Here is a 16,525-nt window from a genome sequence, read left to right on the forward strand (position 1 = left end):
CCGCCACCACGCCGCGCCGTACTCCGCGTCAAGAATGGGGCGGCCAAGCTGCCCAAGCCGCCCGCCGCCGCCGCCGCTGCGGCGGAGGCGCCCGGCGCGGGCGCGGGCATGGAGCGCTCGCAGAGCCGCCTCAGCCTGTCCGCCTCCTTCGAGGCGCTCGCCATCTACTTCCCGTGCATGAACTCCTTCGACGACGAGGACGCGGGTAAGCGCGCGGCCCGCCCTCATCCCCGGGGTGGGGTGGGGGTGGGGGGTCCCGGGAGCCAGGGCCGGAGGCCCCCTGCCCGACCCGGTGCGCCCCGAGAGGGGGCCACTCTCTCCTCCCTACCGCCAGCCCTGCTCGGGATACGCCCCCACCCACGGGGCCCCAAGGTCTAGAGCATGCGGTGCCTTCTAGCCTCCAGCCTCCCCCAGGGACCCCTAGCTCCTCTGCATTCACCCTTTTCCCGCAGGTGGGCCCTTAGGGTCGGCTGGCCAGCTCTCTTTACTCACCTGAACCTACTGGATGCCCCCTGTCTTGTCCCTGGTTCCGACCTGCCACCCTCCCTGAGCCTCCCTCCTGTCTAGCCCACACCTCGAGCCCCGGGGCTTTGGCCGCCTCACCCCTGGGGCTCCGACGCGCCCCCCGCCGTTGGAGGTGGCGCGCAGACCTTACCTCTCCATCTTTGTCTTGCTTGCATCCGGAGGCTCCCTGCCCAGGACCCCCGCCATGCGCCCAAGGCCTTGAGAGTCCTCATTTGGCTCTCCTCCCCTTCCCCCAGAGCCTGGGACTCCAGACTCCCGGTTCCTATCATACTGGGGCGGACCACAGGGAGACTGGCCGGGTGCGGCCTTTCCACCCCTCTCCTCCCTGCTGGTCCCGGAGGGAGGCGCAGGGCGGCGCCAACTCCTCACCTGCGCACCCCCCGGAATGTGCCGGGACCTTGGGTGCTCTTGTCCCTGGAGTAGCCCTTCTGGGTGGGCTGAACCCGGCCACCATCCAGCGGCCCGAGGAAGCTCGCGCTCCCGGGCCTGCGCGCAGCCTCAGCCAGAGCCCGAGGGGCGGGGAAATGTAGGGAAACCTGCTCTTTGGGGGCCCTGGGACCAGGCAGAGGGAACATGAGGGCTCCAGATACGTTTCTGCGGTGAGGAAGCCAATCCACCAACAGGTGGGGTAGCTAGAGGGCTTGGGTGAGAGTTCCCCAAAGACTGCCAAATTGGGAGTCAGAATCAGGTTCCAGTCTTGCTTCTCTACTTACTATCTGTGACCTTGGGCAAGTCCTGTCTACCCATAGCCTCGAATCCTCATCTGTAAAATGGGGTGAGAGTGCCTCAGACACAGGATGCAGTTGAAAGTGTTTGCTGAATATCTGATGTAACAGAAGCTGGCCATCGGAGAGTGTTTGAGTTCAGGTAGAGGACAAAAAGGAGAGGGGCGTTTGTGGTGGGGAGGAGCAAAATGGCTTCATGGACACTTTTGAGAACCTGATGAAAATATGGACTCTCTTTTCAAAAAATACACATATGAACCGTCCTCAAAAATTTGTCTGCAGTTTTAGGGAGTTTATGGTCCCGCTTAAGACTCCCTGACTGCAGGGACCCTTGCCTGGTCTCCAGGTTATCTGGTGAGACATGGGATGGAGCGGTGGGTAATGGGTGCTCACCTCTTCCTGCTGGAGCAGGAGGGAGGCAGGAGGGGAAAAGGTTCTCCAGAAGAATTTGTTGGCCAAGGGAATGAATGAGGGGTCCATGAGGCAGACTCCTGGCAGACCTAGAGTTGGGGGTGGGGTAAAGATGGTTATTGCAGAGCCATTTTACAGAATCACCATTTTATGGAAAAAGTAAGTGAGGCTCAGAGCATCGAGAGCTTCCCCCTTGATGTAGGCGAGGGAGGTCGTTATTCGGCACAGGGCAAGATGAGGGATGGAGAGGCTAACACAGTGGCCTCCACTGGAGGAAATCAGGTTAGTATGAGGGCTGGGAGAGGGACCCCCGCCAGCATAGGCGAGCGGACTCCTCCACCCTTCAGCTAATGGTCAGGGACTCTCCTGAAGTTCAGCAGGCCACTTGGGTCTCAAGAGGCAGGTGGGGCAGGAGCATGGGTTTGTAGGAGCAGGGACAGTTAGGGTTTTTTCTCCTAAGTCATGCTCCATGTCCTCGGTCAGATGCCTTGGTTATCATTGCTGGTTGCAGGCAACTTGCTCTGATTTCACTCAAGTCAGAATAGAGAACTTCATGTAATAGTAGAGATTTTTTTTTTTAAAGATCTACCTGATGTTTTTTCCATCAAGTTTCTTCAAATTCTTGTTTTGCCCTTGGAAGAGACCTAGAAATCATCCTGTCCAACCCCTTTTTGCCCTCGAATGGAAGAGTGTGTGTGCATGCGTGTGTGTGTGTGTGTGTGTGTGTGTGTGTGTATAAGTGTATAACCCAAGGTCACCCAATGAGGTAGGCACAGAGCTGAGACAAAAATCAGGTTTCCGGTTCTCTTTTCAGTAAACTACTAGCCTTCTGTCTGAAAGAGGATTTTTTTAAAAAGCCAAATCTCCCTGTGTGGAAAATGGTTCCCAGGTGAGGGGGCCCCAGGGAACGGCTGACAGCCAAGAGTTTGGTTTGGGCATCTTGCGCTCATTGTCTGCTCATCTTAAGGGATGCTTCGAGTTTGGGAGGGGGAGGGGGATAGTCAAGTTTCATTTCCGGGAGACTAATGAGTATCTGGTAAAAATCGGAAGTAGGAAACGTTGTCTCGGTGCTTAATTTCTCTTGTTCTTCTCAAAGTCATTAATTTTCTCCTAAAAAAAGCCTTTTGTATTTATTCTTTTAGAACAGCATTGTGCTGAACTAATTTCTAAAAGCAGTGTGAATAATCCGTCACCTACTGGACAGAGACTGCTTTGTAGGAGGGCTACTAGACCTGGCTTCGCTCCACCTTCCTCTTCCCTGATCCCTCCCCTGGCCCATGAATGCCAGTCTGTCTGATGGCTCAGAGGTGTGTCTCTGATGGCTTCTGGCGCATCTAGATGCCTCCTCTTTGATGTTGCTTCCAAATCCTGTGGAATGCATCTTATCCATCACCCAGGTCGAGCCAGAGCCATCTGCGGGCTTTACCTGCCTCTTCAGCTGGTTTCCTGAGAAACTGTGAGGAGAAGGCTCTCTCATTAGTCTTAAGTGGGCCAGAGTACTTTCCTATACTGGGCTTGGGAGACTTGGACGTTCTGTGGGCATAGGAACCTGCTCCTTTCTCCAACCCTGAGGCTCTGGAGGCTGGTCGGTTACGCTCATAGAATTCCTTCCAAGGAGCGTCTTCCCTCTCCTTGCACTCTGACCTCGTTTCTTATGCTGCTTTTGTCCCTTTTCCAAAGATGCTGGGGCTTTAGAGAGACATGACTTGGGGGCATTATTGAGTAGGTGTCTTCACTGCTCAGCCTTGCTGGCACTGGGTTTGTAATTGGGGAGTTCAATGCAAGACCTTAGTGTTTTCATCTGGATGAGGAAGAAAATAATAGCATGGACTGCATAGGGTCAACATTTTAGAAATTGATTCCATTTCAAAAGACATCCTCCTAGGTACTTTAAATGTATTATTTTAATTCTTCCCTCATAGCAACCCTATAAAAGTAACATTTAACATCCCCATTTTCAGGTAAGAAAACTGAGGCACAGAGAGTATTTGTTCAGGGTCACTCAACCAGGAAGAGAGGGAGTTAGGATTTGAACTTGAGCAATCTGACCGAAACATCCATGCTTTTGATTATTATATTGTTTGTGGTCTGCAAAGGGTTTAGTACAGTATCTGGCACCAGGTAGGCTCTCAATACCTGTTAGCTATTATCTAATTATCAAATAAGACTTGTTTTTTGAGCATGACTATAAAAAGAATCTGTGAGGTTCGCAAAATGTTAGCTTTTATAATTCTCATAAGCTAATTTTGTTGCATTGTTGTAGCTATTAAGGCAGCGTTGGGCCCTCTTTCTTGGCAGTGGTTTAAAGATGGGGATCTGGGGGACTTGCATGTGGAACAGGAGGGTGGGGAGCAGTCCAACTCCCTGTTTCCCTGTTCTTCCTGAACAGTTAATTTTCATCACATCTGTAGTCCTGGCCCTGCTACGGTGCACTAGGGCACGGCTGGGGAGCAAGGGTGTCTCCACTTTCCAACAAATGCCAAAGGGGGTTATTAACATCAGGGTCTGGAATTGAGGATGGTGTCCCTGAGTCTGACCAAGTGGTTTCAGCATCCAATTCTCCCTGGTCTGGGAGAAGGGCGGAGAAGCTGGCGCAGCCAGCTCTGATTTGCCCATAGGATGCTTCGATCCAGCACAGGAGGAAGTTGCCATGGCAACACCAGGCCGGCTACCGGTCCCTCTCATAGCGGTTAGGGCCACATCTCTGGGCTGCAGAGCCCTTCGCTGCACTGCCCTCTTCTGCTCAGGCCAAATCTGGTGGGTGGGTTGGCATGGTGGATGGATCCCACCGACTAGTACCAAAGCCCACTCCCTCTGTTTTTGGACAGAGGGAGATGGAGGGGGTTGTCTGGGTTTCTTCTCCTGGATTGTGGGGTGGAGATGCCTGCATCTTGCCAGACAGATCCTGGCCGGGGGAATTAAGAGCTTTAATTCTTGCCCGCACCCGAGGCACCTGGAACGACAGCACTGGACCTCCCTCCCCACCCCCAATTTACTACATTTGGCAGAGTTTTCTTTCCCAGACCAAGTGCTAACTTTTGTCCTTGAAATTTGACCTGAGCTTTTTCTGAGAAACAAAATGTCATGCTGTCCCACCTCTTCCTGCTAAGAGGGTGGGTGGGACTGGAGTACTTCAGCCCCAGAGGGGGGCTAGGGCCCAGCGGATAAGGGGGATGGTGAGGCAGAGGCCTTAAAGTATCCTTTGGGATCAGGTCCACTTGAGGTGTGAGGCTGGGGCTTTGAAGCCTCCATTCCCACCCTCTTTTCTAGGGCAGGCCACTTCCTGTTCCCCCCCTTTGTCTCCTCCCCCAATGTACCACCAAGTGCTGTCATGTCCTTTAGTTTCGGGAGTTGGGCAGAACTCTTCTAGATTTGGGTAACTGAGCCATGGTAAAGAATTGAACCAATGTTTCCCTGGTTCATGTCGCGGGGTGGGGTGAGAGTATGGACCCAAACTACTTTATCTGAATCAAATTATCCTGAAAGAAGCATCTTACAAAGATCGGATGCATGGGGATTTCGCCCTTCCCCCACTACCCAGAGCATTGCCCTACAGATCTGCCTCGATGCCTTCAGAGCTCTTTCTTTAAATCCCTCTCCCTCAGGCACCCCCTCTTCCCTGTCCCCAGGCAGCCAGACTCCTGGCTCCGGCTTCCCGGAGTTTGCAGTTGCAGGAGGGCCTGTCTGGTTCCGATGGGTGGGAAGCGGGAAGGAGGGCTCCATGTGCCTCATTTCCCTTGGACGGTGGTGCTCTGGCTCCCTCCCCACCCACCTGGGCCCTGAGGCAGAGCCAGTTCTCCAGGCAGGCTGAGTGAGGGCGGGGAGGAGGTGTGGAGGAGAGCTGGAGTGTGAGCCTGCCTCCAAGTCAGCTGACCTGCTCTCCAGGCTCCGGGCCTTTTACTTGGCCTCCTCGAATGTCTTTTCATTAGGCTTTAACAACCGTCGTCTCACCATGTCTTTTAAGAATTTTTGGAAAGGTGCTAGTTTTGGAGAATGTGTCCACAAGGGTGCACACATATCCTGCACTGTGATCTGTGCCCCCCACCCCCTCCAGGGCTACTCACAATCCCATTGCCTTACTGTCAGAGCGCCAGGTCCCCCCAGCTCCAGTCACCTGGAGTGACCACATTGCAGTCCCCTCTCTCCCCCACCAGTTTACTCCGTGGGGCTGGGATTGGACTCCCAACGTGGCTCTGGGGACTCAGGCAGGTCCCTTAACCTTCCTGGGCCTCAGTTTCCTCTTCTGGAAAAAAGGGTTAATTATCCTTGTCTGAGCATTTCTCAGGATGGTAAAAATAAAATGATTGAAAGTGTTGCTTGGCTGTGCTCTGTGCTTCCCGTGATCTTCCTGAATCCTATAGCAACCAGAAGGGAGAGCTGCTCTTGCAGATGTACCCATTTTGCTGACGAGGAAAAGCCAGTCACCTTGGAGTCGTTTAGTGACTTGCTTAAGTTGAACGGTGGTGATTCAGACTGAGGTGTGTTTGACTCCAGAGGCCACCCTCTGCCTCTTGGCATGAAATGGCCTTCCAGGTAGGAAAGGGCTGTGCACACCCTGGGGGCCCTGCTTGTGCTAACAAAACGGGCAAGTGACAGAGGCTGGGTGTGGGGTCCTGTTCAGATTCATATGCGCCCCTCCAGGGTCCACCATCCCGCTACAGTCCACCCCAGCCCCGGCGGATTGCCTGTCTGGCCATCATCTCCTGGATGACCCCCATCACGGGGCTGCCTGGCCTCCTTGAAGAATCCAGTTGTCTGCCCTGGCCCTGGGGGCCGAACCATCACCTGCGTCTCCAGACCGATGTAGGCCAGTGCTGGATTATATTTAACGCTGTGCTATTTCCACTTCACAGCCCCAGAGCGCCGTTCCCCCTCCCATTTTCTCCTTCCTCCCTCCTCCCTTTCTGATTCACTCGGAAACTGACGTGGTTGATGTCAGCGCCTTATTCTTAGCCCCCGTAATTGTAACTGCATTTAGCAGTGCGCGCTTCATTAACAGTTTCTGCGATGGGGGAGTGAGATGACTGCGTGCCTGGGCAGGGACACGGGTGGGGGTGCAGAGGGGGCAGCTGCTGCGGGGACCCTGGCCAGCTGCCTCTTCTGGACAGACCAACTGGACAGGTTCCAGGCCTGGCTTCCCAAGACTGGCCCTTTCGAAGGACCCCTGGAGAGCTTCGAGTCCATTCCCCTCATTAGGCAAGGAGGGAAACTGAGGCTTAGAGAGGCAGAATGGCTTGCCAAGGTCACATGTTAAGGATCCAGGGCTCTGGCCTCTGAGTCCAGGTTTTTTCCTTTGATATTTACTTACTCACCTAATATTTAGTTGGTTGCTCAGTGCCGAGCAGTATTCTAGGTGCTGAGGGTATATTGGGAAACAAGGTAGACATGGTCTCTGGGCTCATGGAGCTATGTTCTGTGGCGGGGGAGGCAGACAATAAACAGGCAAGCAATTAAAAAATAAGCAATTTCAGATGGTGTTAAGTGAAATGAAAATAAAACTGATGGGATAGCAGATAACAATAGGTAAGGTAGTCAGGTAAGGCTCACTTGAGGAGGTGACAATCGAGTTGCGGCCTAAATGACAAAGAGCCAGCAGTGGGAATATGAGGAGGTAGAATGATCCAGGCAGAGGCAACTGCTGGTGCAAAGGTCAGTGTGAGTTTGGGTGTTTATGGAACAGAAAGCAGACCAATGTGGTTAGAGAGAATGGGTGAGGGGAGACAAGGTCAGAGACAAGCTGGGGGCAGATCACTCAACCTTGCCGACAATGAGGAGTATTGGGTGGTGAATCCAAGGTCCAGGCTGGGAAGAGAAAAGCCCCCCAGCTGTGTAAATTCAGAGAGAGGCTGAAAACTCATGCCTCCTGAATCCCTGTCTTTTTTGTTCCTTAGACCTAGGTTGCTGTGCCTTTAAATGCATCCTGTGGCTTCCTTTCACACTGTAGTCTGAGCAGGGCTCTTTCTGCACCCCCCACCCGCCTCCCCTCCTTGAATCTCTCCTGACCTACCTTTATCGCTCCTCAGGCTGATGTAGCTGTGAAAGACCTCTGGGAGCTTCTGTTGTGGGATGGAAAGAACATGGTTTTGGCATCCGGCAGACCTGAATTCTCATCCTGCTCCTGCCACTTCTAAGTTGTGTGACTCCGGGCAAGCGGCTTCAGCTCTCTGGGGCTCAGTTTCCTCATCTCTAAAAGGGGGGAGGCATTCTTCAATGGGTTATTGTGAGAAATACGTGACGCGATACACAGAACTCACCTAGTCAGAGCAGAACACGTGGGCTGGTTTCCTTGGTTACGGGGATGAATGAGCTCGTGTGTTCCGTGCTGAGCACATAGTACATGCTCAGTTAGGGGTAGCCACTGCCCTTGTGGTCGTTCCAGTCAGTTTCCGTGGGTCAGAATCACCTAAGGGGCTTGTGAAAAACACGGATTGCTGTGTGCCACCCCAGCGTTTCTCCTTCAGTTTGGAGTAAAGCTGAGCATCTCGTTTCTAACAGGTTTCCAGGTGATGCTGATACCAATGCTGCTGGTCCAGGGACCCTACCTTGAGAACCGCTGGGTTAGGGAAGAAAGCTGGAGAGAAATGAAGGGTTCCTCTCGACTTAAGATGTCTGCTGGCTATCTGTGTCTTGGATGCTGGAACATTGGGTACCAAATGCAGGAGCCAGGAATAGTCTTCAGGCGTTCCTGTCTCCAGCACATGGTCTTAGATCAAATGAGCCTCCGATGCTGCTCTGCTTTGTACCGGGTTTAATGTGTGGGGCCCCATAAATCCTTTTGGAAGTCATCTATATAAATGATAAATGAGTCGACAGGAATAACACATCAGGCCTTAATATCCTTTTGTGGGATATCGGACTCAGACAGTTCTGGGGATTCTGAGGGGTTCACGTCTAGCACCTTTACCAGAGGGAACAGGACACAGTCCCTTTCCTGAATTGGAGAAAGGCAGGGCTATGTCTTAAAATCAGGAGGTTCATTTGAGGACAAGCCTCTGCTGGGAAGAAGTAAATCAAAGGAATCATTGATGTAAAGGGGCAAAATGCTGGAAAATGCTACCAAGGGAATTTACTGAGTCAGTTAATTTAGATGTTTCTAAGAAAAGGGTCGCTGGTAATTTTCTAGGGAAGGTTTGAAATTTAGCTCAGGTTGGAGGCAGGGGGGGACAAACCTTATGATATGATAAGATTTACACCCAGTCCCATGAAACTCTGAGTCTGAAGCCAAAGGCGTTTACAAATAGTTTCCAGGTGGGACATGTCATAAACTGATGGGAAACATTCCAAGAGGGGTGGCACTCGGGGTCATAAAAGAGCACGGCTTTGGGTTTGAGTCTCTGCCATGTAACTGGCTGAGGCTCTCTCTCTCTCTCTCTCTCTCTCTTTTTTTTTCCTTAAGATTTTATTTATTTGACAGAAAGAGAGTGCACAAGTGGGGGGAGGGGCAGAGGGAGAGGGAGAAGTAGACTCCCAGCTGAGCAGGGAGCCCAACGAGGGGGGTCGATTCCAGGACCCTGAGATCATGACCTGAGCCAAAGTCAGACGCTTAACCGCTTAATGGACTGAGCAGCCCAGGTGTCCCCCTGCCCGAGTCTCTTGACTCTGCTATGTAACTGTTCTGTCCAGCCTCATCCTCTGCAAAATGGAATGAATAACTCCCACCTTGTGAGAATTAGAGGTCATGTGTGGGCTACTCATAGGGCATCCGGGAAATGGAAGCTGCTGCCTTTCCTGCTAGGGTCAACTGTCCCAGGTGCAGGGTGGGTGGGATGGTGGGAGCGCACGCCTGGGGTTGGGACTCGTGGCTCTGGTCTGGATGGCTGGTGTTCACTGTGTGCTGAGAGGCTGCATGAGGAGTCAAAAGGAGTCTCTGTTCAGCTGCTAAATTTCAGTGTCTCCTCTGGCCACTTCCCTTTGTCTTTTGGGCCTTAAAATTCCCACCTGCAGAGCAAGAGTCTAGGGGGCTTGTTTATTACATACAACCAGAGTCTCCCAGAAAACAGAGGACAGTTGTCCAGACCCTCCATCTCCTCCTTTGGATGCCTCCCCCACTCAGCTACAGCCCCTGTATGGTCATTTTTAGCCCCACAGTGTCCCCTCGTGCTGCAGTTTCTCTCTGGCTGGTCCTTGGCTGACTGGCCATTGAATACTTTTGAAAAGATTAAGTGCTATTTGGAGTAGGTAATAAATGCAGATGGTGGAGCATTTTAAAAGCATGAAAAGTATCTAGTGAAAAGTGTCCTGGGCACCTCCGTCGCCTGACTCTCCTGTCCACTCCCCAGGGCAAACACTGTTTCCAGCTCTTTCTGCCGTTACTGATGATATGTTACAGTAAACAGGCCAGACAGCACCAGTGTGCCCCCAAGGAAGCATCAGTCTCCCTCCCACCTCAGTCACCCAGGCCCATTCCCAACACCATCATGGTATTTAGGCTGCCAGCTTTCTATTTTCCATGTACCACATTCTTATTAGGCACTTATGGGGGTGGTTAGCTCTGTGCGGGCACCTGAAGGTTTGCGAGTAGTCAGATTGAACTGGGCAGTATAGCTTGGTGCTGGTTATGATACAGACAGTGCAGCCAGATGGCCTGGGTTTGAATACTGGCTTTGTTGCTTGTTGGCTGTGTGTCCTTGAGCAAGTTAGTGAAGTTCTCTGACCCTTGGTTTCCATGACTATAAAATGGGTTAAGGGAGGCCTGGGTGGCTCAGTCGATTAAGCGTCTGCCTTTGACTCAGGTCATGATTGGTGTCCTGGGATTGGGTCCTGGGATCGAGTCCTGCGTTGGGCTCCCTGCTTAGTGGGGAGCCTGGTTCTCCCTCTGCCCCTCCCCCTGCTTGTGCAAGCACGTGCACGCTCTCTCTTACAAATAAATAAATAAAAGCTTAAAAGAAAAAAACCAGAAATGGGTTAATAATAACCCCTCCCTGCCCTGTAGGTATCATGAGGATTAAATGAGTAAATATTTGTGAAGTGCTTTGTAGAGAGCCCACACACAGTAAAAGTCTATCAAGAATGTTAGTTATTACTGTCTTAGAGCCTCCAAGCTGGGAGTCCCTCTGAGGTCATCTGCTTATCTTCTTTTGAAGCCCAGAGAGGGATTGTATGGTTTGCCCAAAGGCTCACAGCAAGTCTGTGGCAAAGCCAGGAAGAGAACTGATGTTTCTGTATTTCCCAGCCAGGGCCCTTTCCTCTCCCCTGAGGTACTCCAAGCGACTACCTTGGATCCTATCTGTACCTGAAGCTTTTTAAGTCCTCACCCTGCATCTCTAGCACTTGGTGTCCCTGGGAAGTGCCGCCTGGAGTCACCTGGGGAGTGGGTGGTGGGATGTGTCACTAATTGGGGCCTGTAATGGAAATTAATTAGTTCTTCAGCAAATGTCTCAAGAACCATCTTCTCATCTGCCCGGACCCAACACTAAGACTGGACCAGGTGCCTCTGGGGCCCACCCAGCCCCAGGCCAACCCATTCCTAAGTCATCTGGCCCTAGGAATCTGCCACTTTTGCCCAGCCTCTGTTGGTTGTGCTGAGTTCTGGGAGAGGGACCCTCATACTGGGAAGCCTGGTCCTGATGGGAATCAGGTGGGTGCTGCTAGCTGGAGAGGAATGAACATAAGGAGGATTCTTAGGCTCCTCCCAGGAGTCTTCAAGTGGAAAAGAATACAGGAGAAGGAAGAACTCTTTCTTCTTGTTGCTGCTGTCTCAGCCTGAGACATGGGCTCTTGTGCAGGTGAGGTGCCGGGCGGTGCTCTCGGGGGAGGCCTGTGAGAGGGAGGCATGGCAGGCAGGAAAAGCAGCAGCTAAAGGTGGGTCCTCAGCCACAGGCTAGCCTCAGCCTGATTTGGGGGAAGCTCTTGGGAGCAGATGGCATTGCAGAGTTGACTGGCCTCCTGTATTTCCATATCAGTCATTGGCTGTGGGCAGTCCTGAAGGTCAGGACATAACTTTTGGGACAAGGCAGCTCCCATCTAAGAGCAGTTTTCCAAGAGGTTCTCCCAAGCATTGACTTGGGAAAGCCAGGACCTGCAGCTACTCACAGCAGCTATGGGATGGGTGTCCTGTTTGGTAAAGGGGATCTGGCTGGGCTGGGGATTTCTGGCTGAGCAGTGGCCACCCCTAATTCAGGTCACCCTCTCCACAGTCCCACAAGGTGTGTGTGATCATTGCAGTAGGTGGGCTGGAAGAATCAAGTATCTGGATGGACCCTTGATTTGGCCGTGGTCACATAGCTCGTGAAGGGTAGCACAGGGCTTCACATCCGGGTCTGCCTCCAACACTTGTGGTGTGTACTGCATTTCATTTTTTTCTTGAATATATTTGTGTATTTCCTGCTTCTTTTTTTTTTATTTNCGATCCCACAACGCCAGGATCATGCCCTGAGCCGAAGGCAGACGCTTAACCGCTGTGCCACCCAGGCGCCTCTGTATATTTCCTGCTTCTTAAGAAGTGGGCTTCTAAGTACCTCTTTGAAGGGTGTCCATCTTGATGTTCAAGCCCTTTGGGTTTGACAGAACATTTTTGCCTGGTTTGATCTCACCTGATCCTCATGGAAAATTGGCCCTGTCTCCAGGGAGGTGGGCAGGGGCCCTCACAGGCTGCCCGAAGGGAAAGGTTAAGGGGTAGCTGATTTGTCATGGATTGAGCCCTGGCTTTGTCATAAGAAAACCTGGATTTGAGACCCCCTATCTGTCAGGTTGCCAGTTGAGGGACCCTGGGCAAGTCGTTCTCCTCTTTGACCCTTGCTTTCCTCTTTGGATGAACAAGTCCATGGCTGTAAGCCACAGGTAACCCCGCAGATATTCTAATAATACTGCAAGGACTTGGCAAGGCTTTGACTGGGGTGGGGGTGGGGCGTTCAAAACCAGGGCTGACCTCTGCCATGTGTGTACAGGGAACGGTCTCAAATTAGGGCCTGTCTGTCAAATGGGCACAGTGACACCCTGTTGTGCAGGGTTGGGTTCCTCCAGAAGCAGGTCCCAAAACAAGGCTTTGAGTACAAGTATTAGGATGGGCTACATGAAATTGCCATTTTTAGGGGTCGAAACAGTCACAGCAATTGTATGTGGTTTGTGTCGTTCACAAAGGCGATGGATGAAACTGCAGGAGAGGGAGTAGAGAAAAGGAGTCAGGGAACGGAGTGAGGAAACTGTGTTATCAGCCAATTTGCTCCTAACTGAGGGCAAGTGGGGTTGAGACTTCCTGGGGGCTTCTGGGAGATTGTGTAAAGGGCCAGACATGGATATCTTAGTCTTTGTGGACCATAAGGTCTCTCTTACCAAAAGGTCTGGTCAGTTACACAGTTGGAGCTTGAAAGCAGCCACAGAGAATATGTAAGTGGATGGATGAGGCTGTGTTCCAGTAAAACTTTATTTACAACAATAAGCAGTGAGCTAATTTATCTCATGGGTGGTAGTTTGCAGAACCCTGGAATAGAACATGCACCTCGGTTATCCCGCCCAGGAGTGAGGGAGCTGGGGTATTTATGCACCAGTTCCTATCAGTCACTCCTCGAGGGCCATGGGGGCTGGGCCGGGGAGTATTTGTTGCAGTTATTTGCAGTTTGCTACCAGGCGGTAGCCCTCAGGCCAGAAAGTATGGTTCCTGGCACCAAGAGGTTGGACCAGTGGTCACTGACAGGGGTAAAGATGAGGGATACAGGACAGGGGACCACCAGCATCACTCATGCCAGCTCTGGGGCATGGCTGTATTTGGAGCGTGTATTGGAAAGAAGGTGGCAGGATGAACAGGAAATCACATTTTTGGGTAGGGCCAGATTATTTAACTTCCTATTTCCAGGCTTTCCAGCCATTTGTTACGTTCAGGCAAAAATCGTCTCCTCCATTCTTGGCAGTTTTGTTTGTGTTGTCTGCCTCCATGCCTCCGCTTCAGTTCCCTTTTCTGGGATGCCCTCCCCCTCCCCCTCCCCCTCCAGGGCTCCAGTGCTGCTGCCTCTAGGAAGCACACCTGTCTTTTCTCACATGGAGTTGATCATGCATAGTGTGGCTTCTGTCATGTTTCCACTGCCACACCGAGAGGCCCTCCAGGTCAAGGACTGTGTGATTCCCTGCCTGCATCCCACCTGAGGAGCACTGACTTGGGAAAGGTGGAGCTGAATCCCAAACCCCTCCCTCCCTCCTATGCTCCCTACCATCTCTACTTCTCCCTTTCTTCCACCAGTCATTGCTGAGGGCCAGGCCCTATCCTAGGTGCTGATGACCTGGGAAATGCCTAGTCTTTGCTGGTCTCATGGAGTTTACAGTCTGGTGGGAGGTGGGGTTAGTCATTAGATTACCCAAAGGAACAACGAATAATTCAGTCACTACTGTGGTAAGTGCCATACAGGTGGGAGGTGGGGTTAGGCATTAGATTACCCAAAGGAACAACGAATAATTTGATCACTACTGTGGTAAGTGCCATACAGGAAGGGCTGGTGCTGGGAGAACTTACCTGTCTTGGTTGGGAGGAGAAGGGGGCGGGGACAGCTAAGCTGAGATCTAAGGGGTGAGTAGATGAGTTGGCCAAGTACAGGAGGGGGGAGTGAGACAGGATGCCATATGCTGAGAGGACAGACTTGGAAGTGAGAGCAGGGGGTCAAATCCTGGATTCTCTCAGTCTGTAGTCTCTATGGCTATCTCCCCTTTTCTCCTATCTGTCATGCATGCACATAAATGGAGATATTAGCTATAATTGCTTCTTCATGGCAGAATTATGGGTAGTGTTTACTTTCTAGTTTGTGCCTTTTTCTTTTTCTTTTTTTGTATTTTTTGAATTTTCTACAATGGATGTGTCATGGTGAAAATTGAAGGCTTCAGAGCCTGGAGACCACACTCCCACTGGTAGTTGGGTGACCTTGACCATGTGATTCTGCGTCTCCATCTCTCTGTAAAATGGGGATAATCTAGTGGTGATTAACACACGCTGCCCATCACATTCTGACACTTCACCTCCGTTAATTTATTCAAGTCTCACAACCACTCTGTGAGGTATGTACTTTCACTATGCCTGTTCTGTAGATGAGGAAACAGGCACAGAGAGATTAAATATTATGCCCAAGATCACACTGCTGGTAAGAGTCAGAGGCAGGATTCAAACCCAGCTGTGTGACTCCAAAGTCTGAGCTTCATCACATGGCTGGACCACCTACTTCATAGGGTAGGGATGGAAATTAAAGAGAGGACACCTGTCAAGCCTTTGGCATAGTGCCTGACACATAGTGCTCTGTCAGTATTAGTGCATGCTGTTATGGCAGCTGTGCAAAGGCCCTGTGGTGGGAAGGGCACATGGTATTTTGAAAGCCTGGGGCAGCGGGGGGTGGGGGGAGCATGTAGTTGGCAAAGTATCAGGACTGGATCATACTAGATCTTTAATTTTTTTTTTTAAAGATTTTATTTATTTATTCGACAGAGATAGAGACAGCCAGCAAGAGAGGGAACACAAGCAGGGGGAGTGGGAGAGGAAGAAGCAGGCTCATAGCAGAGGAGCCTGATGTGGGGCTCGATCCCATAACGCCGGGATCACGCCCTGAGCTGAAGGCAGATGCCCAACCGCTGTGCCACCCAGGCGCCCCCATACTAGATCTTTAAAGTCAAGAATCCTGGACTTGAGCTTATGGACAGTTGAGCCCCTGTTGGGTTTTTAACAGGGAAGCCACAGACTCAGATCTGCAGTTTGCAGAGACTTCTCTGGCTGTAGGTGGGAAGAATGGAGCCAAGAGGCCCAGGGATGGCTCCTTTTGGTTATAGCGACTCTCCCCAAATGGGTCCGACCATTCCAGCGCTGAATCCTCAGACTGTGGCAATGATGATCTTCTGTGTCTGGGCTGGCTGCGTGGGCTAGAGCACAAGACACAAAAAAGTCAGGAGTGTGTCACCAGGCTGGTCTGGTGATGCTGGGAGGCTGGAAAGTGCCGGTTTGAAGGCAGGAACAAATTACTCTCCTGGAGGTGAGGCCGGGCCAGTTCCTGCCGTGTTACATTATTAAATTTGTAATCTTCATTCTGATACTTCCCAGCAGTGAATAAGAACCAAATTTAAAATGCCGGCTTTACATTTCTGGAATGAAGCTCTTTGTCAAGAGCTCTTGAAACCCATAATTTCTCTCCAGAGGTGAATGTCTATGTCTTAAAAAAAAAAATTAAAATTAAAAAATAAAGGAAAGCTACTGTTTCAGGTAAAGGTTGGACTTGAAGGGTTGTCTGAAACCCCAGCCTCGACCGGGAATTGGGAATAGGGTCTATATGTCTCCAGGCCCAGAAAGGGCTCAGAGTAGGACTGGGCCTACAGATACCTGGGGCTGCCCCAGAAATTTAAACCCCTAAATCTGGGCCTTGCCAGGGAAAAAAGGTGAGAGAAGCCTCATGTTCACCTCACCCCCAAGTAGTTGGCAAATTTGTTGATTTTTGAAAGGGTTTGGTAAAAATCAGGCCATAGTTCCCAAAAGAGTGGAGCCACATTGGGCTATGGTAAGTTTTCTTGTACCTGTGTGGTGAGTGGTAGCGCTGGCTGCTGGGAGAGCCGTGGGCCGTATTGTTACTGCCCTTACACCTCACCGAAGGGCCCTGATTTGGGGCCTGCAGCATTACTGGGCAGCTCTCTGGCCCCCCTCACTGGATGAGGAATCTATGGATGAAGGGGATATACCCACCTGGACCCCTCTCTCTAGGCCTGAGTATGTGGGACCCTGGAATCTTCTGTCCAAATGGGCCTGAGTCTCCTTCTTGGGTCTGTCCAGGCCCCTTCCCTAGCTCCATCCTCCCGAGGGTGGACTCTGCCCATCGCTGGTGTCCTGGTAAGTGGCTCCAAAGTGGCTGTTTGTGGAGGTGAGGACAGAACACAGATGTGCAAAGTGGGCCCTTTATATGAGGGGGTGG

General features: G+C 51.6%; 1 protein-coding gene across 2 annotated transcripts in view; it reads left to right on the forward strand.

The window, feature by feature from the left end:
* The first annotated feature begins 7 nt into the window (after nt 1–7).
* The window catches only part of RIMS4 (regulating synaptic membrane exocytosis 4), a 60,031-nt gene continuing 43,513 nt past the window's right edge, over nt 8–16,525 (forward strand). For both annotated transcript variants that reach the window (XM_034640965.1, XM_019797668.2), the window contains exon 1: nt 8–205. In XM_034640965.1, coding sequence (XP_034496856.1) covers nt 109–205 — 97 coding nt within the window. In that variant the 5' untranslated portion in view covers nt 8–108. The remainder of the gene's footprint in view (nt 206–16,525) is intronic.

The sequence above is a fragment of the Ailuropoda melanoleuca genome, chromosome 13 (genome assembly GCF_002007445.2).
Source record: "Ailuropoda melanoleuca isolate Jingjing chromosome 13, ASM200744v2, whole genome shotgun sequence".
Taxonomy (NCBI): domain Eukaryota; kingdom Metazoa; phylum Chordata; class Mammalia; order Carnivora; family Ursidae; genus Ailuropoda; species Ailuropoda melanoleuca.